At 45.6% G+C, this 27,125-nt stretch overlaps 1 protein-coding gene and 1 long non-coding RNA gene across 8 annotated transcripts in view; one reads left to right on the forward strand and one right to left on the reverse strand.

Moving 5' to 3' along the window:
• Positions 1 to 7,707, forward strand: part of TBC1D22B (TBC1 domain family member 22B) — a 68,513-nt gene extending 60,806 nt beyond the window's left edge. For 4 of the 5 annotated variants that reach the window (XM_053245208.1, XM_053245211.1, XM_053245210.1 and 1 more), the window contains 4 exons: positions 3,159 to 3,234; positions 4,247 to 4,374; positions 5,000 to 5,095; positions 5,629 to 7,707. In XM_053245208.1, the coding sequence (XP_053101183.1) occupies positions 3,159 to 3,234; positions 4,247 to 4,374; positions 5,000 to 5,095; positions 5,629 to 5,757 (429 nt within the window). In that variant the 3' untranslated portion in view covers positions 5,758 to 7,707. Of the gene's footprint in view, positions 1 to 3,158; positions 3,235 to 4,246; positions 4,375 to 4,999; positions 5,096 to 5,628 lie in introns of those variants that run through there. The other variant, XR_008306087.1, reaches the window with a different exon arrangement.
• The window catches only part of LOC128322934 (uncharacterized), a 40,170-nt gene that overhangs the window by 3,636 nt on the left and 9,409 nt on the right, over positions 1 to 27,125 (reverse strand). The window contains exons 2-5 of one of the 3 annotated variants that reach the window (XR_008306088.1): positions 21,794 to 21,874; positions 16,686 to 16,800; positions 9,868 to 10,045; positions 7,709 to 7,914 (exon numbers count right to left, since the gene is read on the reverse strand). This is a non-coding gene — a long non-coding RNA (uncharacterized LOC128322934). Of the gene's footprint in view, positions 1 to 7,708; positions 7,915 to 9,867; positions 10,046 to 16,685; positions 16,801 to 17,631; positions 17,806 to 21,793; positions 21,875 to 27,125 lie in introns of those variants that run through there. The other 2 variants (XR_008306090.1, XR_008306089.1) reach the window with 2 other exon arrangements.

The following is a 27,125-nucleotide window of genomic DNA, read 5'->3' on the forward strand; positions in this document are numbered from 1 at the left end:
GAAGGTAGACTAAAATGAGGCCCTGTGAATGCTGAAAACCACTGTGGATGAGCTTTTGCATACAGACTTGGATAGAAAAGCAGTGGTCTAGGACAAAGTTACTTCAGACAGTGCTTACTTGGCAACAAGGAACCATGCGCGTTTCATTTTTCAGTTATTGAAAAATTATTTCAATTTTTTTTATACTCAACTCTTCTATTTATATTCAAAACAGCCAACAATCTGGTGGCGGCAGGGGAGGGAATATATAATAAAACAGATGTACAGAAAAATCATTGAAATCTCACAATTAAAAAACATGAATAAAACTAATGATAACAAACATCAACAATAATGTAATCCTATGTATATTATTACTCAGAAGCCAATCCCATTGGGTTAAATAGAACTTACTCCCAGTTAAGTGTGCATAAGAGTGCAGCCGAAATCAGCTAAAAGATCCATTGCAGCAAGCGTCAAAACTCAAAGAACTGCTGAAACTGGGAGTTTTAGGTGCCTGTCTAAATTGCCTAAGTAGCAGAAAAAGACTCTACTGGTTCTCCACAATTTAGTCATGATCTCTCTCTTGTGAATATAGGAAGCTGTCTTCTAGTAGCTTAGTATTGTCTGCACTTTCTCAGAAGCATTCCATGGTTTCAGATGGGGTCTTTTCGAGCCCTGCCTGGGGATGCCAGGGATTGAACCTGGGACTTTCTGCATGCACAGCATCTGCTTTACCATTGAACTATGGCCCCATTATGCCTGTGTGCCAGCCAGCTAGCCAGATCTTCAATGGTGGTAGGGCACAGAACAGGGCTTCTGAAGTAAGCTTGTACACGTTTATCTAGGAGAAGGTAGATATCCTAAGAACATAAGAACAGCCCTGCTAGATCAGGCCCATGGCCCATCTAGTCCAGCATCCTGTTTCACACAGTGGCCCACCAGATGCTGCTGGAAGCCACAGGCAGGAGTTGAAGGCATGCACTCTCTCCTCTTGTTACTCCTCTGCAACTGGTTCTCAGAGGCATCCTGCCTTTGAGGCTAGAGGTGGCCTTTAGCCCTCCAACTAGTAGCCGATGATAGACCGATGACAGAGTACCCTTAGAGGATATCCTTAGAGGATAACCTAGATATCCTTAGATAATAAATTAGATATCCTTAGAGGATAACCTAGAGTCCTAGGTTGCTAAGGACTTTAAAAGTTAACACCAGCATGTTGAATTGAGCCTTTTGTTATGCTCAATAATCTCTTTCCTTGACTTCAGCAGAGACATGGAAATTCATCCATAGTGCCAAGATGCTTCCCTTTATTTCTCCTTTCTACCCTTTCCTTTCAGGATCAGCCTTCCCAAAACATTGCAGATCCTGCTCCTGGCTTTGTTACAGTGACATTTTGCTCTGCAAGCTCTGTATTCTTCTTCTTGAGCTATTGCAGTATAGGTTGCCAGCATAGGGTGTCTCAGGTCTTCCACATGTGACTGGAAGCCACATACTTGGTGTTCCTCCTCAAAACAGCTTTCCCAAAACTTCAGTATACTTCCATCTTCATACCTGCTTGTCAGTGGGTATCACACACCCAGAAATGCCCTTTCTCTGCATTTACTTGATGGAATACAGGACTTTCTAGACAGTCTTATCCAGTTGGGGTCAGGTCAGCATTTTCTCCTGCTTGATCCTTGCCTAAATCATGCTGCCTTTCCTCAACAAACTCTGCCTTCCTCCTTCCCAACACTTTGAGTCACCTGCTGCTAGAAAAAGCCCCACAAGTGATCTTGTCTATTCCAGTGTTATGGTCCTCCCCGCATCCACCCCAGGATCTTTACTTTATAGGTGTCCCCCCCCACACACACACACAATTAACTGTTTTATTCAAAAATTTCCATGTTATAACAAAAGTAATTAAACAAAAAGGGGAGATATGAGACAAAAAACAGAAACAAACAGGAAAGAGGGGAAGGGAAGTGGGAGGATGCAGGGGTTAACACAGTTATTGATTTGAAATAAATTCTGAAATAAAAAGAGGAAATTATGCAAATAACTCTAAATAGTCCTTTCAAATCCAGGTATGGGAGTCTTCTTTCAGCATACGACAGTAAATTGTCAGTTCAAAAATTGCCAGATTAGAGAGGTCTTCTATCCATTGATAAACTGAGGGGTTGAAATGGTCTTTCATTGCATTGCTGCCCTGCCTAAACTCCGCATGTCCTTATACCACTGGTACATATCCCACAATAAATATGATTTATTGCTCCTACATGCTAACTGGAATGAGGCATTGGAAACTTGGATCCTTCCAGCCCAGTGGACCAGTGCTCTAGCAAGCATAAAATCTTCTACCTTAGATCTTAAATTAAGGGAGAGGAGAGATGATCTTGCAGTAGCAAGCATGACTTGTCCCCTTACCTAAGCAGGGTCCACCTTGGTTGCGTATGAATGAGAGACTAGAAATGTGAGAACTGTAGATATTCCCCTCAGGGGATGGAGCCACTCTGAGAATAGCATCTAGGTCCCAAGTCCCCTCCCTGGCAGCATCTCCAAGATAGGGCTGAGAGAGACTCCTGCCTGCAAGCTTGGAGAAGCTGCTGCCAGTCTGTGAAGACCATACTGAGCTAGATGGACCTATGGTCTGACTTGCTATATGGCAGCTTCCTATGTTCCTATGAGGGTTATCCAGCAAAAATGGATATACCATAACTATTGGACACCTGTATGCTTATTCAGTAAACATATTACTGCTTCTCCTTTATGCTGATGCTGTGGTGTTGCTGAGGGCTCCCTAATTTATATGATGTGGAGTTGCAGTGTTATGGCTCCCTCTTGGCAAGATGTGATTGACCGCATCAACCTAGTTTTGAATTCCAATTTTAAATTTCGTGACAGAACATTCCTTCTTGGCTATTTGCCACATGGCTGGAACCTCTCCTGGGGTAGATCATGGCTCTCCCATGCACTACTTGTCACCAAGGATCTTTACTTAACAGTAGTGCATGTTGCTTGTATAAGGTCCTAGGGAAATTTCTGGGAAATACCTGCTTATGGTATTTAAGCATTTGCCGGGAAGTGCATACCTGCTTAAGTTATTTAAATACCTGGGAGGTGTAACTAGAAAGAACTGGAATAGTGTGGATATGTTCACTGGATTAGCTTCCCCTTAAACTCACAGCATGTTTCTGCCATAGGATAACTACACATTTGCACAGCCAGGGATCCAAAAGAAGGTCAAAGCACTGGAGGAACTTGTCAGCCGGATTGATGGTAGGTGAAAGGAGATTCAAGCTGCTGAAGGGGAAGTTGCATGTGTCTAATTCACCCTTGTTCACATCCCCACACGGCATCTGTGGGTTCACGCTAAGAGAAAGTCATTGGTTGTGTACTTTTCAAAACTACCCTGTGGCGGAAGGCAGGCTTCTGAAGGCCAGTGAGCTGTGCTAGATGGTAGTCAGACCAAGATGACAAAGGTGTTAGCCAAGCTGATACTGTTAAGCATTGTTAGAGATGGGGCGGTGCTGGGAGAATGGCCATTAGCTGATAGGCATTTAAAAGAGTGGCCCACGCAATGCAATATGCATGTTGCAAGCATGCAGTTGTGCAATATATTTATGCAAGAGTAAGCCCATTGAAAATAATGGGATTACTCTTGTGTAAATGCATGGGGCAAGATTGCAGTTGCATAACTGCATGCTCACAGCATGACAACATGCACATTGCGTTGTGCTGTATGTGGGCCAATATGTGATATAACCGCAGAAGAAACGTTTCTGTGGGAAGCATTTGGCATGCAGGGGTGTTTCTGTGAGATGGGTTTGGTTGGATGGTAGATAAGAACATCCCTGCTGGATCAGGTCTAAGGCCTATCTAGTCCAGCATCCCGTTTCACACAGTGGCCCACCAGATGCCTCTGGGGAACCCACATACCTGGGAGAATTATGTGCATTCCCTCTCTCCTGCTGTTGCTCCCCTGCAACTGGGATTGAGAGGCATCTTGCCTCTGAGGTGGCTGATAGCCACCAGATTAGTAGCCATTAATAGAGCTGTCCTCCGTGAATTTGCATAAGCCTCTTTTAAAGCCAACCAAGCTAGTGGCCATCACCGCATCCCGTGGCAGAGAATTCCATAGATTAGTTATGTGCTGTGTGAAAAAGTACTTCCTTTTGTCGATCCTAAGTTTTGTTGGTACAAAGACTGTGATCACTGAGATATGGCTTATGAGACATGGCAGTGAAGAGCACTCCCTGTTCAGCAGTGTAAATGGAATCTGCTGTTTCAGAGCAGGTACACAATCACTTTAGGAAGTATGAAGTGGAATATCTGCAGTTTGCCTTTCGCTGGATGAACAACTTACTGATGAGGGAGCTTCCTCTTCGCTGTACCATTCGCCTTTGGGACACCTACCAGGTATGAGGGATTCGACTGTCCAGACTTGCTGCTGGGTGGGGGCCTGCCTTGACTTGGCTACCCATTTATCAGGTGACCTTTCTGAGTGTGGGAATTCTCCCAGCAAACATCTTACCACAAACATCTTACAGCGTATAATCCGCTTTTGTGTGCCTGCCATGCTCATGTGAAGAGTTTGCTCTGGGGAAAGTAGGGGTCCACCATTTGGCTCACCCCTTGGCCATGGGGAATATCCCATCACCTTCTAGTGAGGGTGACTGGAGGAGCCTGTGCTTCCCTCTCCAGTTTGAAACTGGGGAAAGGGCAGGGATCGTCCCCATGTGGAGTAGCTATGTGGAAAGGCCCTCTCCCTTTTCAGCCGCAAGCTAAAGAGGAAGGCTAGGACTGGCTGGTGTGGCAGCCCTTGGAGCAGTGTTGCTGCCCCACTACCAGCATAAGCCCTGGGCTTTCTGGCACTTACCTGGGAGTAAGCTTACAAAAGCAAACAAAACTTGTGGAATCATAGTAAGAGGGGTGATATCTATAAATGTGTGCGTGCAACCCCATACCACTTGGTGAAGCAATGAGGAAACAGGGCATGCTGATTCATTCTTGCTAACCCTCTGTGTTGTGGTTTTTTCCACAGTCTGAGCCAGAGGGATTCTCTCATTTCCACTTATATGTCTGTGCTGCATTCTTAATTAAATGGCGGAAAGAGATATTGGATGAAGAGGACTTCCAGGTAAATCTTCCGAAGTCAACTACATTTAGGAAAGGGTGCAGCACAGTTATTCTGCTTGAGACGTTGATCAGTGTAGACTCTAAGGTCGGAACGATAGTCTGCACACAAGCAGAAATTTCTCTAGCGTGTGGTTAGATGCTTGCGATGACCATTTCCAGAGATCCAGACTTCTTCCATGTGTAAGTGTTCAGAATACTGGTTTCCCTGACAGTGAGCTCTAGTAAACTTGGTATGTCATCTGTTAGGCCAGGAATCTGGTATCCTGATCCCCATTCTGCCATATAGGCATCTGTGCCATGTTTCCTCCCCTGCCACTCAGGGTTACTGCTGCTCCTTTTCCCCTGTAATGGTGAAGATCAGTTGACCCAATGGCTGTATTACTGTTAACTGATGCCAGACAGCACAGATTAAAGTTTTGACTTCAGCTGTATAAGAGTTATTAATGTAGACATCTGGACATGTGAAGCCTTTTGATTAAGGCTACAGCCATATCTTGCTGCTTGTGCTGCCTCAAATTACTTTCTTCATTTCAGGGCCTCCTGATGTTGTTACAAAACCTACCCACGATACACTGGGGCAATGAAGAGATAGGACTCCTCCTTGCTGAAGCTTACAGACTCAAGTACATGTTTGCAGATGCCCCCAACCACTACCGCCGATAGGTGCCAGAGATCTGCTGTTGCTCCCCATCATGCTGGCCCAATTCAATCACTGTGGCATTTCATCACCCGAGTCCTCGGACACTCTGACCAGGAGCCACTCCTTGCTGTAAAAAGCTCACATCAGACTTTTGTCTTAACTCTTGCGTGTGCCTGCCTGCCACTCCGTGTGTGGATGTGCCACTCGAGCAACCATGAGTGTCCCATCCTATGATGGTGGCCTGAGCTTGGGTTTGGGCCAAAAGAATAAACTGAGCCTCTCAGTGCCCTCCCAGCCTGGACCACCTGCGCCTTGCAGCCTCTTGTTAGCCCGCCTAAGCACAGACACACTTGCGCACTCCCAGCTGGGCCTGTATTGTTTTGTTTTTGTTTTCTTCAGATGCTGTTCAATCAAACTCCCCAATGAAGATGCCTTACAAAGAGTCCTGCCCAGGGGACGGCAGTGCCGTTGGACACAAGAAGCTCTCAGGGCTTAGCTTCACTCCCTGTGTCTGAAGAAGTGCAGCATTTCAAGGGTTAACAAGAACACATGACACACAAACACACTCCTCTTGTGCAGCATGTCTCTCTGCATAGGGTGGCGCACCCGCGTGTTCAAAAGGCTGTCTTGTCCACGCACAGTTCAGAATGGCAAGATAGGACTCCTGGGATGGATGGATGGATGGGTTGGTTGACTGGCTGATTGACTGACTTACCTGCTGTGTGCATTGAACTGGAGGCAGGGTGGGGGTGGGGGGAGCTGTGCTTCTAAAATCTCCTATCCATTACAATGACACTCCTCCGAGGCATTATGTGTATATTGTGTTCTTGTGTATATGGGTAAAAGATGTACAATATAAGTCTCCTGTTTGTAGCAGATATGATTTTATATTTATAATGTGCATCCTAAGCGTGTAAAGGCTGCCTAGGTTAAAAATGACAGTGGGTCGCCTGCCTCTCCTGGTCGCCAGGACTTCGGAGCTGTCGGCACACCTGCACTAACTAGCACATTTTCCAGAGAGGCGTGCTTCATTTCTACCAGGAAAACTGGACTCCAAAGCAAAATCGACATCCAGTGACCTCCAGCACTGAGGAGGTTGAGGATCTAGGGAACTGGGCGCTTGCTCCTGGAGCGGGTCCCTTGGACTGGTTGGGATTTGACCCGAGGGGTGCCTGCCCTCCCCATCAGCATTTGAGCATGCCCTCTTCCAAAGCACTGCAGCTCTCTGTCCTCCTCCAGCACTGCAGCAGTGGCTCGGGCCATTCCTGCCCCTTGCTGTAATTGTAACTAGAAGGGTAATGAGTCCCAGCTTGGTCTGCCTCTCCTGGCTTTTCCTTCCCCAGCCCTAACTGGCACCTCCATGCCTCTTTGGGGCAATGGAGAGAGTGGATGGGCGTCTCGTTTCAAGGCCCTGAACTTTCCAGGTGAGGAAGGAAGAGTTGGCGGCTTCTACACCAAACTCCTTCCTCCTCCCATCATCTCCATGTGGTTTTCGACAAGCAAAGGAGAATGTTTTTTCATTTAACATCAATATTCCAGCCATCAGGTGCAGCCTCATTAGTGCCAAGCCTTGACCTCTCGGGGCAGCTTTGTTCCCATGGGCCGAGTGCCCCAGCCTGTGCTGAGCTGACCTCCGCTCATCTCCTCAGCTTCCAACTGCACCCAGCTCTCTCTCTCTCTCTCTCTCTCTCGCTCCCTCCCCCCCCCCCCCCCGTTTGGGGTGGAAAAAGAAAAGCAGTTGGGTGACTTCCTTTCAGCGATGGCACCAGGGGAAATGGGAGTCACAAGAAGGCGAGAGCCTCATCACCATGCAAACACCAAGCCGTGTCTCTCGAGTTGCTTTCCTAACCTGGAGTTGTTTTCTCAGGCGTTCTGACTTGATTTTCTTTTGTGTGTGTGCCTTTTGTTGTTTCCTCTGAGACAGCGCCCTGGTGGTCATTAGTTTAACATGACTAATTAAAAAAGAAAACCAACCTGTGTTGCTGATCCTTTATTTGGTGTGTTGGGGAGGCTGTTTCATGCAGTCATGAGTAGCTGACAAGCTTTTTAGAATCTTTCTCTCTTGGATCAATCTCCTACTACAGCAGTCTCAGGTGGCTTTACTTCTATGATGCTTTCTTTTTAAGGAAGACCAGTCCTGTTGTGCTGCTGTTCTTGGAGCAAATATTCTCCAATCTATGCTGCATGATAGATAGATAGATAGATAGATAGATAGATAGATAGATAGATAGATAGATAGATAGATAGATAGATAGATAATCAGAATTATCACTTAAAACGCTATATAAGAAAAAGCACTGCTGGATCAGGCCAAAGGCCCATCTAGTGAAGCATCCTGCTGTACAGAGTGGCCAGCCAGGTGCATCTGGGAAGCCTGCAAGTGAAGGAAAGAGGGCAACACCCCTTCCTGCAAGTGTTTCCTAGTACCTGGTATTCAGGGGCATGCCCCCTCATCCTGATGGAAATACGCAGTTATCCAGGCTAATAGCCATTGATAGACCTATTTCCAAGAAGGTGTTGAACCCTTTAAACTCATCTAGATTGGTGGCCATTACCACATCCGCCGGCAATGAATTCCATGGTTTAACTACATTTTGTGTAAAGACACTGAGGCTATTCCCACAATTACTGGAAAGCGGGCTAAGCCCGCTCCCCCCGCAGACCTCATAGAGGTGCTTTACAGCAATTGTGTGAAGCGCCTCATTTTCTTTTGTCCTGAATCTCCCAGCATTTAGCTTCAACAGATGACCCCAGGTTCTAATATTATGAGAGAGAGAGAGAGGTTTCTCTCTATCCACTTGATCCACACTGCATAATTTTATACACCGCTATCGTGACCCCCTTACCCATCTTCTTTCTAAACTTAAAAGGCCCAAATGTTGTAGTATTTCCTCATAGGGGAGTCGCTTTAGCCCTCTGATCATTTTGGGATCCCTTTGCACCTTTTCAAGGTGCGGCAACCAGAACTGTACACAGTATTCCAGATGTGGTCACACCATAGATTTATATAAAGGCTACTACATCAGCAGCTTTATTTTCAATCCCTTCCCTAATTACCCATAGCATGGAATTAGCCTTCTTTACAGCTGTCACACAGTGCGTTAACATTTTCAGTGAACTGTCTACCATGACCCTGTCCTTTTCCTGATCGGTCACAGACAGCTCAGCCCCGACATATGTGTAAAGTTGGGCTTTTTAGCCTCAGTGTGTATCACTACACTTACATTGAACCGCATATGGCATTTTAAAGTGTATTCACTTAGGGAAGAGAGATCCTTTTGGAGCTCTTCACAATCCTTTATTGTTCTTACTAACCCGAATAATTTAGTGTCATCAGCCAATTTAGTGCCATCAAACTTGGCCACCTCACTGCTCACCCTGAACTCCAGATCATTTATGAACAAGTTAAAAAAACAATGGTCCCAGTACAGATCCTTGGGGGGACCTCACTTTGCATATCGCTTCACTAAGAAAATTGTTCATTTATTCCTGTTCACTGCTTTCTGTTCTTTAACCAGTTTTCAGTCCATGAGAGGACCTGTCCCCTTAACCCATGGCTGCTGAGTTTGTTCAGAAGCCTTTGATGAGGAACTTTTCCAAAAGCTTTTTGAAAGTCCCAAGTATCCAGTGAGGCTATACTCATGACCGACAGGGTGGGCGGGTGGGGAAAAGAGAGGGTTTCACCTACATTCCCCAGACAACTGAAAATTGCTGTTGGGATTGCAGACTGCACTCCCACATGATCCACACTGCTGCATGCAGCGCGAATCTCTGGAGGCCAGGATGCTGTGTCCTGCTCTCAGGTTATTCCACAAGGCACCACGTGAAGAGTGCAGTGCATTGGGGGATACTCCTATGAGGGCACCCGTTTCTGTGTGAACTTGCACACAATGCTGGCAAGTGGGTTAAGGGCACGCTTATGCCCTTAACCTTGGCTAACGGCCGGGCTAGGAAGTTGGGTTTGGCTGGGTGGGTGTGCCGGGGTGCTCCGCACAAGCAACCTAGCCCAGGCTAAGCTACTCATGAGAACAGCCTTAATATCTACTGGATCACCACTATCTACATTCTTATCGATGAATGCATTCTTCTTTGACTTTCAAATAATTCTAGGAAGTTAGTGAGACAAGACCTACCCTTGCAGAAGTCATGTTGGTTCTTTCTCAGCAATGCTTGCTCTTCTGTATGTTTGATGGTTTTCTGTTGAATGATGCTTTCTGTCAACTTACTATACTCATGACCAACAGGGCGGGCGGGCAGGGGGTAGGCCCATGTTGATGATTTTCTCTTGAATGATGCTTTCTATCAACTTACCTGGAACAGACATTAAACCAGGCCTGCTCAACTTAGCCCCCCTCCAGCTGTTTTTGAACTACAACTCCCATAATCCCCAGCCACAGTGGCCAATAGCCAGGGATTATGGGAACTGTAGGCCAACATCTGCAGGAGGGCTGAAGTTGAGCAGCCCCACAGTAAACTGAATGGCCTGTAGTTACCCAGTTCCCCTCTGAATCCCTTTTTAAAAATTGGATCAAAGCACCCTAAAAGCAGGGCCTGGGTGAAGGCCCATTAACTTTATGGAAGCTAGAGTTCTTTAGCCTGATTTGTAGGGCAAGGGTCCTCAGCCTTGGGTCACCAGATGTTGTTGACTACAGCTCCTGTCTGGAGATTATGGGAGTTAATAGTCCAACAACATCTGGGGACCTGAAATTGAGGATCCCTGTGTTAGAGCATTAATTTAATACCTCATTCTTTCAGGGCAACTTATATAATGTAAAAAAACCCACACAATAAGATCAGGGGAAAGTAGAAATGTAAACTCTCTTCACTCTCTATTGTCTTGCCAGAATGATTGGGAAAGGAGAGTGGTTTATTTAGGGCCAGAGGGGAGTCTTCTTTCTCTGCCCAGTTAATTTCTTTCCCTAGATTAATATGAACAGTGTTGAAAGGACAGATATGCTTGAGGCTTTTGAAGAACAAGATCTGACACACGTGTGAGCCAGTCTGCTTGGTCTTGTTGAGCCTAGTTTCAGATATGTGCAACAGATAAAGGTCACGTGGCTCTTCAGGCAGGCCTGAGAAATTCATACAATATTTACACTAAAAGGAATTTAGGGGCACTGACAGCTCTGTTACAGCATCTCCAAAGGACCTCTGATGAAAGGCCTGGAGAGTTTCCCTGGTAATGAGAGTCATTGCAGCTTGAAATGCTTCATTTGACTGCGGTTTTCATTGCTCAGACCTGCTGCTCTGATTGTTCTTATTCATGGTCAAAGTTGACACCAAGTATGATTCAACCAACCAAGGCATATAAACATTGTTGAATATATGAAACAATGAAGATGTCACTCTGTTAGATCTAATACATCCCTATTGTCTGTGTGTGTGGGGGGGGGGGGCGGGAATCAAAGATGAGGCTCCCCTTTAAGCCAAAAGACCTCTCTAGAGGAGAGCTCAGAGCTGGGCTTGGATGTTCTTCCATTTTTCATGCAGACTGGGCTGGGCACAGCAGGTCACTCAAACTTTCTCTCCCCACCCTAAGTTAATTACTATTAAAATAAAAAGTTCACTGGAGTGGAACAAACGTAATTACTTTTTGGGAGCCTAATTATCTGCATTTATTGCCAGTGCTTTGTTGTAATTGATTGCTAATGGTCTGCTTCGCTCTGGAATTATCTAATTAATACCCCCACAGAAGATATCAGACTCTACTCTGAAATGGCAGCTCTTCCGCAGTCCTGATTGCAGTCTTCTGTGCTTTGGTGACTGTTTGGGGCTTTCTTTGTTTATACCTGGATGCATCCTTTGGAGTACTCAGAGCTACTAGGGCTGATTTCCTTGCCAGCTTAATGGCAGTATGCTCTATTTTCTCTTGCAAAACAGCTTTTTCATTGCTGGGGGCAAATTCTGAGGGTGTTCCTGACAATATTGGCCCGTTCATGCTCATGCTCATGCTCATCCCATTCATATTCGTTCATTCATTCATGTCCAGCCCATATCTGTCTTCGGTCTCCCTGCCCACATTTTTGTTGCTACTACTTGCTGTGGTTATGGCTGCATGTTCCCTCTATTAGCCTACCACCATTGCATTCCACGCTGCACACAGGAAGCTGCTTTATACAGGGCCACGGGCCAGACCAATGGTTGATCTAGCTCCATAGTACTCTCTACTCTGACTAGCAGCAGCAAATCTCCAGGGCCTCAGGCAGAAGTCTTTCCCATCACCTGATCCTTTAACCAGAGATGCCAAGGATTTGATCCGAGACCTTCCATGTGCAAGATAAGGGCTCTACCAATGAGCTAAGTTTGTCTTTCAAGGCATTCAGCTTTGCAGGAGAAAATAGGTAAGGAAATGCTTTGTTGTGGCACTTAACAGTGGCGCTCTTACCCCTGTACTCTGGGGTCAATGTCCAGGGTCTCCACACCCCCTAGGGCCCCCAAATCCTCTTGAGTCTGTCCTGGGTGGTGTGGTCGCCGGTGGCCTGCACTGTGTCAGGCAGTCAAGTGTAATTATGACCTGTGCTGGGTGCTTTAGAGACGGGGGGAGTGGGGAAAGAAATAAGAATGGGGGGGAGGTGATGTTTAACTTGCAGGGGGAGGGCTCTAGCAAGGGGGGACTTCCAAAGGTCCAGGCTCCAAAATTACCAAGGTACACTTCTGGGTACTTAGCTAACTCCAACCTGACTAACCTGTAATCTCTGGACTCTACACAGCATACTAGCTATGACTTGATATATATCAAGTTCCCTCCCTGGCATCTCCAGGGTGAGGCTGAGAGAGAGTCCTGCCTGCAACCTTGGAGAAGCCACTGCCAGTCCCTGTGTAGATAATACTGAGCTAGATGGACCAATGGTCTGACTCGGGATATGGCAGCTTCCTATGTTCCTAGATGTTTGTATGTATTTTTTGGATGTAGGTAGGTGATTTCTCATCATTTCACAAATGAATTTGTGGACTGGATCCATTGAGTCTGAAATGATGCACATTTTCTGTTTGTAGTGTCTGGTTGGTGATGATGCTTTCATCCATGTAAGACTCCACTAGATGTCTCACACTCATTGAGAGCATTCACATGACATGCACTGCCTGGGTTACCCCAGGCAGCTCGTATTGTCTGGGACACCAGGAGCCTTCCACTCCCAATGCTTACACCCCAGATCTGTTACACTCCAGATCTGTTGATCCTTTTGTACCCAGCATTTTTGTACCTGTGGGTTCGTTTTACCTCAGCAGGTGGGGATCGTTTGTGCTATGGCCACCAGGTAGATGGCTTCCCTCTGCCACCATTTTGGACCAGGTGGAAGGAGTGGCCACACCAAGCACAGTAGCTGCTCTACTAAGAACAGCTGCTGCACTCCTGGTGTGGGGCACAGTAGGATGTGTGAGGACTTGCTCCTCCTGACCCCAGCTCTGGCCTCCGCTGTGCCACTGCTCATGTGGGCATGCAGCACAGCGGAAGCCAAGATGGCTGTTGCTCTGTGAGGGAAGGAAGGCGAACTCCTGCCTCCCTCTAACCCTCAGGAGTGTGTGGCTGAGGTCATGTGTACAACCTCACTGGATGAGAACTATGCATGTAGGAACAAGACCCATCTGATGCTGATAATCCCCTTGGATAATCCCCTCCAGTGGTACACCTAAAGCAGTTACTTATTGGATATGTTGGTGCTTTTTGTTTCTTGTTACAGATATGGCTATGTATCTGAAAAGTAGTCACCCCCATCCCCGCAAAATAATCCACTTTTTAAAAAAAATCCTTTTACTATCCAGCTCAAATAATTTTGTGGAACCTGAAAGCCAGAATTCAGACCTGCTCAGGGGGTAGAACAGGAACACAGGAAGCTGGCTTATACAGAGACAAACCATTGATCCATCTAGCTCAGTGTTGTCATCGGTGTCTGTAACAGGTCTCCAAGGTTCCAGGCAGGAATAATTCCCAGACCTACCTGGAGATGCCAGAGAATGAACCTGGGGCCTTCTACATGCAAGCATGTAGATGTTCTTCCATTGAACTATATCTCTATCACCTAAGAGACATTCCTCCTAAGGGGAACATCTTACAGGGCTCATATGTAATCACTCATACAAATGCAAACCAAGGTGCAGAGGTGCACCTAGGTAATTTTGGAGCCTGGACCTAAAGGCCTTTGGAGTGCCCTCCCCCCTGCAAATTAAACATCATCATCCTTGGCCAGGCAACCATACCACCTGGGACAGACTAAAGAGGATTTGGGGGCCCTCAGGGGCTGTGGAGGCCCTGGACTTTGGCTTGGAAGTCCAGGGGTCAGAGCGCCTCTGCCAAGGGGGGCACTGCTTAGCAAAGGGAACAATTCATGTTTGCTGCCACAAGATCATCCTCTTCCTTGCCATCATTGGCCCTCCACTGTCTTCCTTTGGCACACAGGGGAGCAATAGATAAACAAAGGCTGGCTTATACAAACCCAGTTTCAGATGCTGAGGCTCATTCATGCATTATTTTCAACACTTGTGCAACAATTGTACACAGGTGAAGATCTGTACACAGGTACAGTCGGTCACATGTTACGTTGAATGCAGGTACAGAAGTACACTTCCTGTCTGTAACCATGCATTTGAAGGGCCTATATCCAGGTTCACTTTTAAAATGAACAAACATACAAGTGTACAGACATACTCATACAGTATAATATCTGAATCGGGCTATGAAGGACAGGTTATCAAGGATGAGTACAGATGAGTAGCCCAAACTTGTAGGGACAGTGTCAGGAAACGTAAAACTCAGAACAGGCTGAGGCAGGCTAGTGAGTGCTTATAAGAACTAAAAAAAGCTTTTCCAAGTATGACTGAAATACAAAGAAGGAAATGGTAGGCCCACTGCTCAGTACAGATGGTGAAGTGTTAATGGGTGACCAAGAGTAGATGGCATTGCTCAACTCCTATTAAGCCTCTGTCTCCGTCCAAAAGAAGAATTGTGCACACTCGCACAAAAGCCGCAGGAATGGTAAAAACTCAGGATTGTAGTTCAAGAATGATAAGAAATTGGTCAGGAAAGGCATAGCTACCTTAACTGAGTTCAGATCTTCAGGGCCAGATTGCATCCTAGGGTTTGAATTGCATCCTAGGGTACTAAAAGGACTTGCTGGTGTTTTTCAGTATGAACCGTCCTCAGTCTATCATCTTTGAGAAACCCCGGAGAATGGAAGAGGTGCCACAAGATTGCAGACAGCTTCTTCCACTCTTCAAAAGGGGAAAAACAAAGATCTAGGAGACTACAGACTGGTTGGTCTAACTTTGAAACCAGGGAAGATACTAGAAGGATTGTAAAATGATCAGTCTGTAAGCATCTTGATAACAATGCAGTGATTTAGAAGCCAGCATGAATTTGTCAAGAATAAATCTAGCCAAACTAATATTTTCTCTCCTTTTTTGATCAGGTCATGAGCTTAGTGGATTGTGGGAATGCGGTGGATGTAATTTACATTGATTTCAGCAAAGCATTGGACAAAGTTCCCCATTATATTTTGATTCACAAATTAGTCAGATAGGAACATAGGAAGCTGCCATATACTGAGCCAGACCATTGGTCCATCTAGCTCAGTATTGCCTACCCAGACTGGCAGGAGCTTCTCCAAGGTTGAAGGCAGGAATCTCTCTCAGCCCTATCTTGGAGATGCCAGGGAGGGAACTTGGAACCTAGATGCTCTTCCCAGAGCAGCTCCATCCCCTGAGGGGAATCTCTTACAGTGCTCACACATCCAGTCTCCCATCCATATGCAATCAGGGCAGACCCTGCTTAGCTAAGAGGACAAGTCATGCTTGCTACTACAAGACCACCTCTCCTCCCTAGATGTGGGCTAGATACTAATACCATCAGGTGGATTCACAAGTGTTCAGAAACCTGTATCCCAAGAGTGCTCATCAGTGCCTCCTCATCAAACTGGAGAGAGGTTTTGAGTGGGGTGCTGAAGGGCTTTAGTACTCTTCAACACTTTTATCAGTTTACTTAGATGAAGGAATGGAGGGAGTCTTCATCAGATTTATAGATGATACAACACTAGACATAACATTTAACAGATGACAGAGCGATAGCTAACACCTTAGAAGACAGAAATAAAATTCAAAATGACCTTGATAGAATGAAAAATTGGGCTGAAATGAACAAAATCAAATTGAGCAGAGACAACTGCAAAGTTCTGCATGTGGGGGCGGAGGCGGGTGGTGGTGGAATCAAATGCACAGTTATTGAATGGGGAATACCTAAACTGGTGGTAGTAAGTCTATAAAGGATCTTGGAGTTTAGTGCTGGAAAGCATTTGTCCCTGTTCAATCCAGCATCGTTTTTCTCCAGTAGCTACTGTTGGTGTGTTTCTTGTTGTGTTTATTTATTTATTATTTTAAAGAATGGGAGCCCCTTTGTGACGGAACAATTTTCTTTTTATTTTGGCTATATAAACTGCTTGAGAACTGTGCTGAAAAATGGAATAGAATTTAGGCTCTACTAAGAGAACCATCATTTCTAAGTCACAAGAAGTAACAGTTCTACTTTATTCTGTGTCCAGTTCTGCATGCCACATTTTTAGAAGGATGTAGACAAATAGGTTCTGAGGAGGGCAATGAAGATGGCCAGGGATCTGGAAAACACCTTATGTTGCAATGCCAGCTTGTTGCCTTTCACCTCTTGAGGCAAGGGCAACGATCTGTCCCGCTCCCTCATGCTCACTGCATCTCCTAAACTGGCACTGATGCTGTCCCACCCTTCACCATCCCTGTTCCCACCTCCCTTTCTGGCCCACCTCCCACGTCAGTGGCGCCAATGCCACCCCGATTCCCTCTTGCTGGCCTCATCCCAAAAGTCGGTATTTTCTGAGAAGGAATCTGACCCATTTTCTGAACCACATAACAACTTGGCTATCATGGGTATTGGAAAAAAAAGTTGTCACAATCTCTTGATCTGAAGAAAGTGGTAGATGTTCCTCACCTCTATGCGTATGGATAGCAAAATCCTCAGTGCCCAAAAATGTTGTCACTCCTTTGTTCCTCGAAACTAGTTGTTCTAAAGTTGCCCCTGTCTGACTTAGTCTTCATTCTGCTTACTGTCAAGGCAAAGAAACAAAAATCCTGCCTTCAAAGAGGTAGAGCAAAATTTCCCCATTACATTAAGTGGCCCCCACTCAGTTCTCCGCAAAGGTTGTCTACAGATGCAACACAGACAGTAACAGAAATCTTATTGCCACCTCCTTGAATTTTCACAACCATTCACTGTCATGGAGAAAAATGTCATAAAATGCAAGAGATAACATGAAAATGAAACTAATCCGTTAAAATTCTTCAGTTGGAATGAACAAAATAAGGCAGACAATGCAGCAAATATCTACCATCCTTCAGCTTCAGTAAAGGCAAATATGATTCGTTTATTCCAAGCAGCTGTCTTATTCTAGAGTAATGGGAGTTGATAGGAGGTAATAGGAGGTAGCCATTCTCTTGAACTCATTTGTATTTCCACTGCCCAGGGGGGAAAGACTGCTCTCCCTTTTAGCTGCCAGGCCCTGGGTGCTCTCTGTCTGGCTAGTAGGAAGCAGATCTGAGAAGAAAGGCTGATCATGGGCTCGAAGAAAAAGGGATATAATCTACTTTTCTAAAGTTTTGTTAAAAATTACACTCTAATATGAAAAACAAAAAACATCCTCCAACTTGAAGGAACTTTCATTTCAAAAGCAAAAAAATACAAAAGCAAATTATATAGCCAGCAATTCATGAACAAAAGGCAAATTTGTCCTGGATCCTGGTCCTGAGACACTACTAAGTTCCTAAACATCATAGGTAGCCATGTTCAGGAGCATTGCTAGGTATTTAAAAGTTCTGGAGCTCAAGCACACAAAGCCTAAGTCAAGCCCGGGCCTAACTAGCCTCCCTGCCACACATACCATTTTGTTAATTACATCTTTTCATGTTCTCTGAAGGAATACAATGCTCTCTTCCAGTTTTTGAAGCACAAACATTCCAGGAGCCTTTAGATTCTAAAAACATTCCAGGGCTGCAGAGGCGGAGCCACCATTGGGCGAATGGTTTTGAAGAACCCGGGCTGCCACCAATCAGGGGCTGCGAGCGCGGGCCCAGACACACCCCCTGCATCTGACGTCAGATGCGGGGGCATTATTTTGGTCCCAAATGGGGCCGCGCAGCCCCATTTGGAGCTGAAATTGGCCCGCGCTGCATTGGCAGCACGGCCGGAGTGACTCTCCCTGCCTTAAAGGCAGGGAGAGCCGCTCCTGGTCTCGCTGCCAATACAGTGGGGCAGATCAATCTCCCTCCCAAACAGGGCCGCGCGACCTTGTTTAGGAGGGAGATCGGCCCGCACTTTAAGGCAGGGAGAGTCACTCCGGCCCACACTGCCCAATGCAGCGTGGGCTGATCTCCTTGACCACGCCCCTTCGTCTGACATCAGATGCAGGGGTGTGGCTAGTGGGCTGTGTCTGATGTCAGATGTGGGGGGCGGGGCCAGGGGACCATAGGGGCAGCTGCACACAGGCCACCGCCAACCTCGCTCCACTCCTGCAGGGCTGTTATTGTGAATATCCTCCGGAAGAGAGTGTGTGTGTTCATACATCGGCCAAACTTACCCTGAAGTCCATTCAAGACCTTTGGAAGCACCCCCCACACAAATTGGGCTTTCTCTCCTGATTTCTAGCTTGTCCCAATGTATTTCCGGGTTTTTAAAATCCTGGTTTTAGCAAGTTTTTCTGAATACTCTGCAGCAAATGCCAGGGAGAGGGACTGATGTAGAATCTTCACAGAATCATTAACATGATAAGAGGAAAGCACTCTTTAGGAATGCAAATAGAATTGCCTTGCTTAGATGCAAAGAGTGGAAAAACCTGTTTTCAGGAAGCAAGCTCTTAGGCTGTTCTAGTTACAAAACCTCCTTAAGTTGACTTTTTTGAACAATATTAGTCTGCTTGCTTAAGGTTTTTGCTGATTAAAAAAGAGGTTGTACTAACAAACTGATGTAAAGCACACCACACATGTGTTGGCGGGGGGAAAGGGAAGAACTCTGTAAGGGTACCCTGTTTGGGAAAGCTCCAGGGAAAGCAAGCTGAAGATACTGATATTGCTTTTTAAAATAGCCAGGAGCATTTCCAGTCAGGGCTTTTCGCTCATTTCTCCACCAGAATAGAGGGTGTGCATATGCACATCACCCATCCACTCATATTCTTGACAGAAAGATGTCTACAGAACTTGCTTCGGTAACCCACTGGCAAACCAACTCAATTACAAAAAGTTACCTTTATCCTACTGCTTTTCATTACTTTGCTGTTTTCCCCTTCTTGGTCTGCAGGATGTGTCAGGACCTAAATAATGCTTCCACATGAGACCAATAACTGAAAAGGGGGTGCTTTTTGCAGTTGCCAAATATGTTTGTGAACTACAACTCCCTTTTGGCTTAAGTCATACTGTTTATTTTATTTATTTATTAGAAACATTTAATATACCTCCCACTCCGAAGACTCCGGGCAGTGCACAAAAACATGCAAAACAAGACAACATTAAAATTATATTCTAAATTAAAAACTAAAGTAACTAACAAAAAAAAAATCAAATAGGTAAATGACAGGACAAAAGCCTGGCGAAAAAGAAAAGTCTTCAATAGAGATTTAAAAATCAGTAAGGAAGGGTGTTAAATGAATCTGAAGGGGAAGAGAGTTCCAAAGTAGTGGGGCAGCAACCGAAAAGGCCCTTTCACTGGTCCTAGCGCCCCAAACCTCTTGGAAATCAGGGACTGACAAAAGGGCCATCTGAGATGATCTGACTGGACAGGATGTAACTGGATGGGAGAGGCGGGTCTGTAGGTAGACAGGCACCAAACCCTGCAAGGCTTTGAAGGTCAGAACCAGGACCTTAAATTGAACTCGGAAGTGAATAGGCAGCCAGTGCAATGACTGCAGGAGAGGTGTTACCCTGTCATATTTTCTGGCACCCATGAGTAGGCAAGCCACTGCATTCTGGACCCATTGTAGCTTCCTGATTGTTCTCAAAGGTAACCCTAGATAGAGAGCATTACAATAATCTAAGTGGGAGATAACAAGGGCATGGGTCACTTGTCATTAATGCCTGCCGATCAAGGTAAGGGCATAATTGGCGAATCAGATGAAGCTGAGCAAAAGCACTTCTGGCCGCAGCCTCCACCTGCTGTTCAAGCAGGAGAGGTGAGTCCAAAAGGACCCCCAAATCATGAACAAGCTCCTTTTGGGGCAGCGTCACACCATCTAAAACAAGGTTCACATCCAGCTGTTGGCCAGTACAAGGGCTGAGTAAAAGTAGTTCAGTCTTAGTGGGATTCAGTCTGAGCTTGTTTTGATTCATCCAGACCTTAACAGCTTCCAGGCATTGAGTAAGCACAGAAACAGAATCCCCAGAATGGTCTGGGATGGCAATATACAACTGAGTATCATCAGCGTATTGATGAAAGCTCACCCCAAACTGGGAAATGAGGACAGGGGCAAGCAGTGAACCCTGGGGAACTCCATAAAGGAGTGGCCATGGGTCAGAGCACCTGTCCTCAATGCATACCGACTGGACATGCCTGCTAAGGTAAGAATGGAACTACTGTAAGACAGTGCCCCCGATATCTAATTCATGCAGGTGGTTGAGAAGGATAGCATGATCGATAGTGTCAAAAGCTGCTGAGAGATCTAAAAGGACCAAGAGAGGGACACTACCCTTGTCAAGGTCCTGAAGAAGGTCATCTACCAGAGTGACCAGTGCTGTCTCTGTGCTCTGCCGAGGCCTGAAACCCAACTGATAAGAATTAAGATAGCTAGTTTCTTCCAAGACCCTCTCAAGCTGGGCACATACAACCCTCTCTAACACCTTCGCTAAAAAAGGGAGGTTGAAGATCGGTCTATAGTTGTCAAGGGCCTCAGGGTCCAGGGAGGGTTTCTTCAAGTGAAGGCAAACTATCACCTCTTTAAGGGCTGCTGGCACGAAACCCTCCCGTAGCGAGGAGTTAACCAACTCCCGTAGCCAAGAATTAACATCCCCACCGGCTGTTCTAACCAGCCAGGAGGGACAAGGGTTCAAGCAACATGTTGCCACACCCATACCTGAAAGAATTGTGTCCATATCCTCGACCAACTCAAAGGTGTCCCCTGTAACATTCTCTGATTACTGTTCACAATCATTTTTTGCAATCTGAGATCAGAAGTTATAGATGCAGGCTGACATCCTGACTAAATTAATCAACAGAAGTCCTGTTGGAATTAATGGAACAAGTTCGTCATGACTAATTTGTCCTATTAATTTCAATGGGACTTCCATTAAGTACTTCAGTCAGAATGTCAGTCACTGTGATTTCTAAGCAGGTTTGCGTCCCAGCCCCTCTGCTTTAAGAAACTGTGCTGTTGGAATGCATGAGATGCCTGCTTAAAACAGCCTTGGAGAGCAGTGTGTGCATGGACATAAAGAGGAGAGAATGACCTTTAAAACAGAGAGCATATACAGATTACATGTGGGCTTCTGGACTTGGAGATTGAAGCCCTTTTCAGCTATTCAGAAACAGAATACATTATACTCAGGGACAGGGTGAATGGGGGCATACAGGCTAGCCACACACCCCAGTGCTGATTAACTCCATGGCCATGTGCCCGTTCTCTCCATGTTCAGCATCTGTCTGCAGAGGCCATGGCTAGGGAGTGCATCAGCACCAGGGGGCTTGCTAGCTTGCATGCAAAACTCAGGGAGAGTTTCTACCCATTATGTAGAATGCTGGCTGCCTACCTTCCAAATCATGGAGAGAAACTCCCCAGGTTCACCACTTGTCACTACAGACAGGTGCTAAGCATGGAGGGAGCAGGGGTGTGACAACAGCTAATGTTGTTGTTGGAGGAGTTGCTATGCTTCCATTTCCATGTGCCAGGGTACAATCTACCAGTTTCTGAAGGGTTGAACAGGACTTGAGAGATGCAAAATGGATATTGGACCAACTTGCACATAACCTAAGATAATTCCTGTGAGGATCTGTATGATCTCACTTACTTTGACATACTCAGAGAAAAGGTGCTGGAGGAGAATGGCAGAGCATGAACTTACTTGAGTTGTAGGTGGTATTAAGAGTTGTCCAGGTTCTACCCCATCCATCAGCCATTTCACCACTGGTGCTTCAGCCCCAGCCTGTTGGAAGGGTGAAGGAAGTCCCATGAGTCCTGTGTGGGGATGGCACTTGCCTAGAAATATCAAGGCTGGCCATGCTTCTGCTGCCTTGCCAATGGAGCCATGTTTGTGCTCTCCCAGAGAGATCTGGAAGTCTTGCAACAGCAGCTTGGAGAGCTACTAACCAGATTCTTAAAAGGGGGACAGAACAAAGAAAAAGTAATACAACAGCTCTGGGGCAGAATACAGGAGCCCTGGCAGAGGTGAAGTTCATGCAATTCATCTTCAAATACAGTACTCATTTTAGTGGCTTTTAAAAGACTTTTTTCGTTGAAATGGGATTTAGTTTCAGGATTAAAGTGCCTTGATTCCTATTATGGAAATCGGATTCTGAAGCTGCTTGGGTTGCCATACCGGCTTCAGAAGTGGGAGAGGAGCAGCCATTGGGGAGTCTATTCCTCTCCTCTGTTCTGAACCAAAGAGCCATGCAACCCAAGCATAAAGGTAATTTAACCCCTCTCCTTCATATCTGAGATCACAGCAATCAGGGAAACATCCTCTCTCCTGGCTTCACCTAGACCCAGTATCCAGGCTGATGCGATGGGATGGGGGCTTGTGTGTGTGTGTGTCAGCTACTACATTTCAGCAGGGGTTGCTGGAGCAAAGCCTGTACAATTGTAATGGGGTAGAATTAATTACTCCAGGATGTCCTCCAACTGACTACATGCCAGTGCTGTGCCCTAGGTAGCCACTGAATGGGAGATGGAAACTGGGAAACAATGGATACTTTTGTTGCCCAGGCAAAGTCCCAGCCTAACTTAGAAGCATTTATATTGCCTATTCACACAATCATGAAAAAAAGGGTAGAAGGCAGTATACCAGGGATCCATGGTCATGTGACCACAGGAATCCCTCTAACTCAATTCACTCAAATCTGGGCAAACCAGATCTTCTACCCTGCTCTTTACCCAGATAGGGGGAAAAGTGAGCACTCCTATCACAATGTTTTAGTCATCTGGGTGCATTTGCCTTTGGTAGCAGGTCTCGGGAAACAGCAGCCATGTTCGGAATAGAACACTGTGGCTACAGGGACTGGCATCTGTGAATGTGCCATCTGAAAAGCACACTCTATGATCCTGTACTTGCAATGCCTTCAGTAGGGCTTGTCCCACCTCCTGCCCCATCATGACCAATCAGGGGACAGCTGATGATGCAATGTGTTGCCAGTCTCCTGACAGCACCATGCATGTTGAGGTAGCTCTTTCGATCTTTGGATGATCCAGCTCCCGATTTCAGTAATGGACTGTCTGTGTGTTGAATTTGAAAACCCAAACAAAAGTTCTGCTCATTTGTGGCTACAAGGGTAGGAATTATTTAACCCCTCAAACCATCATATGACCATAGTTTTTCCAGCACTGGAATAGCCAATGGTTGTGCTGGGTAGATGGGGCCACTCTAGATTCTAGAAACCCTTACAGACTAGGGAACGTTCTGACCTGTGGCCCTAATGACTAACCAGTAACACAAAGATCCACAAGTTACAAGTTCTAGCCTGGTAGCTCCTCCTAACACTGCTATGTCTTGGTAGAATCTGAAGGCTGTTTTATATACAGGTGAAACTCGGAAAATTAGAATATCGTGCAAAAGTCCATTAATTTCAGTAATGCAAATTAAAAGGTGAAACTGATATATGAGACAGACGCATTACATGCAAAGCGAGATAAGTCAAGCCTTAATTTGTTATAATTGTGATGATCATGGCGTACAGCTCATGAAAACCCCAAATCCACAATCCCAGAAAATTAGAATATTACATGGAACCAAGAAGACAAGGATTGTAGAATAGAACAATATCGGACCTCTGAAAAGTATAAGCATGCATATGTATTCAGTACTTGGTTTGGGCCCCTTTTGCAGCAATTACTGCCTCAATGCGGCGTGGCATGGATGCTATCAGCCTGTGGCACTGATGAGGTGTTATGGAAGACCAGGATGCTTCATTAGCGGCCTTCAGCTCTTCCGCATTGTTTGGTCTCATGTCTCTCATCCTTCTCTTGGCAATGCCCCATAGATTCTCTATGGGGTCAGGTCAGGCGAGTTTGCTGGCCAATCAAGGACAGTACACTGTATACTTTTCGGAGGTCAAGCCCTACTGAAGGCATTGCAAGTACAGGATCATAGAGTGTGCTTTTCAGATGGCACATTCACAGATGTGCATGTAATGCGTCTGTCTCATATATCAGTTTCACCTTTTAATTTGCATTACTGAAATTAATGGACTTTTGCACGATATTCTAATTTTCCAAGTTTCACCTGTATTATGAATTTTCTACACATAAGGTGCTTCTGTGTAGGCAGTAGTGTGAAGCACGAGTGTAAATTAACATGTGTGGTTATGAAAGCCAGTATGGTGTAACGGTTAAAGTATTGGACTAGGGCTGGGGAGTCCCAAGTTCAAATCCCTGTTCAGCCACGACCATGTACACTGCTCTGGGCTCCTTGGAGGGAGAGTGGGATATAAATGTAAAGTGTGCCATCGAGTTGGTGTCAACTCCGGTCGACCACAGAGCCCTGTGGTTGTCTTTGATAGAATAGAAGAGGGTTTACCATTGCAATCTCCCACGCAGTATGAGATGATGCCTTTCAGCATCTTCCTATATCACTGCTGTATAAGCATACCAGCAGGGATTTGAACTGGCAACCGCTGACATGCTGGTCAAGTAATTTCCCTGCTGTGCCATTAGGTGGCTGTGGATATAAATGTAGTAAATAAATAATAAATAAAATCTTACATGCATCCATATTGCTGCATATACATGATGTGCACTGGGTAGCCACCACTGCAAGTGCATGCACATGCAATGATAAATACAGATTGTGTTTATAACAGATTGTCATCTGCATGCAAGTTTCATTCTGTTTAGGCTACAGAAGTGCTCTATGTGTGGGAAATGTGTTGTGTTGAAGGACCCGGAGGGGAGCTGACATTATCCTTTGCTAGCTTTGCCATCTATCCAGGTGTTGTCACAAGACAAACAAGCACTTCAGGGTAAAACTAGACATTTGGCAGAAGGTTGCTCAGATTGAATCAGGAATGAATAAGCACCAAGTATCCTGGGGCAAGCCTGTTCCTACCCAATGGAGCACTTGTTTCCCAGCTGATGTAAGGTGGAGCTACCACAGAGCCATCAGAATTGGGGCTCAGTCACATGACACCAGCAGTCGCGTTCGTTTTGGAATTGCCTGCTGCTGCATAAGTTAGTGCTGGAGAAGAGGCCATTCCGGAGGCTGCAGGTGTCTGTTGTTTCATTCCCCATTCCTGTAGCATCACATTGCCATTTCGGCATGCGTCTGCCCTGTCTGCACTTAGTCAAGCAGGCTTGATATCTTCTGACATGCTAAAAATGTCAGCATTGCTCTGTATTAAAGGTCAGATCCTGATGGGTGGATTTCCAAATGCCACCCTTTCCATCCTGCATGCTCCCAGAGCTTTGGCATCTACCTGATGTTTTCATCAAGGGATGTAAATGCCTTGGACCCTCCTAGGGTCATCTGGGTGTTAATGGGTTGGCTGGGAGGGCTTGATCTCACTCTAGAAGAGCATTGTGGGGAGGAATCTATGCTTTCAGCTGTGCTCACCAACCTCCTGCTCCTTAAGATACTGACCACTTGATTTCAGTGAATTTACCTGTTGAGATATAGCCACTGCCCTAACCCCAGCTACTTTATGTGTCACTTCCCCCAACACTTAATTATTCCATGTATATCCCATCTTTGTTTCATCGTGGAACTTAAGGAGGCTTGGATGAGGTTCCTTCCCAGGCAGTCACCCGTCCAGCTGCTGGCCTAGACCTCCTTAGCTTCAGCAAGGTAGCTGCCTCTTGTGCCCTCAGAACATGCCTTGGGCCATGGAGATTCATATTGCGAAAACTGTTTGAAATGTATTGTGTGAATGGCCAAATGAGTATCTTTTTCATTTCAGATCCATGCCTTGGTTTTCTGTCAACACATCAACTTTTATATTTGGTAAGAACCAGCCAAGGTTAAGCAGTTTGAAATACCACAGAGTTTAATGGGAAAGTTAAGCATGTGCTTTATTCCACCCCACCCCCACTGAAACTGGGTGTTTAAAGTGCTTATGCTCAACTTCGGCTGGATTGCGCTCACTGGGGTGTTTTTTAGGCACGAGCATTAATTTTCCTTGTTGGAGAAACTAATCTATGAAAGGGTCAGGAGGGAAAAGCAGTGTTAGTGGAAGAGGCCTCTGAAAGATAATACTGACTGAAATCAGTTAATCATTTCCACAGTACAGCACAGAATACAATTGAGATCTCTTGATTAACATCTCAAGAGCTCCTTGGATCCAGAGACTGCAGAAGTAACTCTGGCTTGAGAGAAGATAGTAATATACATACCGGCTGATATTCAGAGCAAGGAAGCACTGGCACAGTGAGAGCAGCAAAGTGATAGCACACTTCCAAACTAACTATACCCGTGTACTGGAGAAGGGGTGAGTCTTAACTACCTCCCCTTCCCCAGGAAGCCTTCTGTGACTCTGTGCTACCTGAAAAAATGTCCCTGAGAACTCAAGTACATCTTTTCAGTTGGCACAGAGGGCTTCCTGGGGAAGGAGAGGACATCAAAAATCACCCCTTCCCCAGTGCATGGGTACAGTTAGTGTGGGCGTTCTGTTAGTCTGCTCCTCTCTTTGCACTGGTGCTTCTATTATTGTTGTTGTTGTTGTTTACACAGTCAGACAGGTGTTATTGACTGGTTTGTTTTATCCAGACACCGAGTCCTTCTCAAGGAACTGGGATGGCTGAATTTTATTGTCAATGTTGTTGCTGTTGTTATAGATATCGTCCCAGAATATAGGCTGTTCCCAGTAAAGCTGCTTTTTGTAATTGGCTGATGGTGATTTCTGTGGCCCCTATGGTGCTGAGGTGCTCTTCAGGTTGTTTTGGGATTGCACCTCAGGCGACAATTACCACTGGGATTATTTTGGTCTTTTTCTGCCACAGCCTTTCAATTTCAATTTGTAGTTCTTTGTATTTTGTGATTTTTTCTATTTTTCTTCTTCTATTCTGCTATCCCCTGGTATTGCTATGTCGATTATTTTAACTTGTTTTTCTTTCTTCTTGACCACAGTTATATCTGGTGTATCATGTGGCAGATGTTTGTAGTCGGAAGTCCCATAATATTTTTGCATCTGCGTTTTCTACAACTTTTTCAATTTTATGGTCCCACCAGTTTTTGGCTACAGGTAGCTTGT

The sequence above is a fragment of the Hemicordylus capensis genome, chromosome 4 (assembly GCF_027244095.1).
Source record: "Hemicordylus capensis ecotype Gifberg chromosome 4, rHemCap1.1.pri, whole genome shotgun sequence".
Taxonomy (NCBI): Eukaryota; Metazoa; Chordata; class Lepidosauria; order Squamata; family Cordylidae; genus Hemicordylus; species Hemicordylus capensis.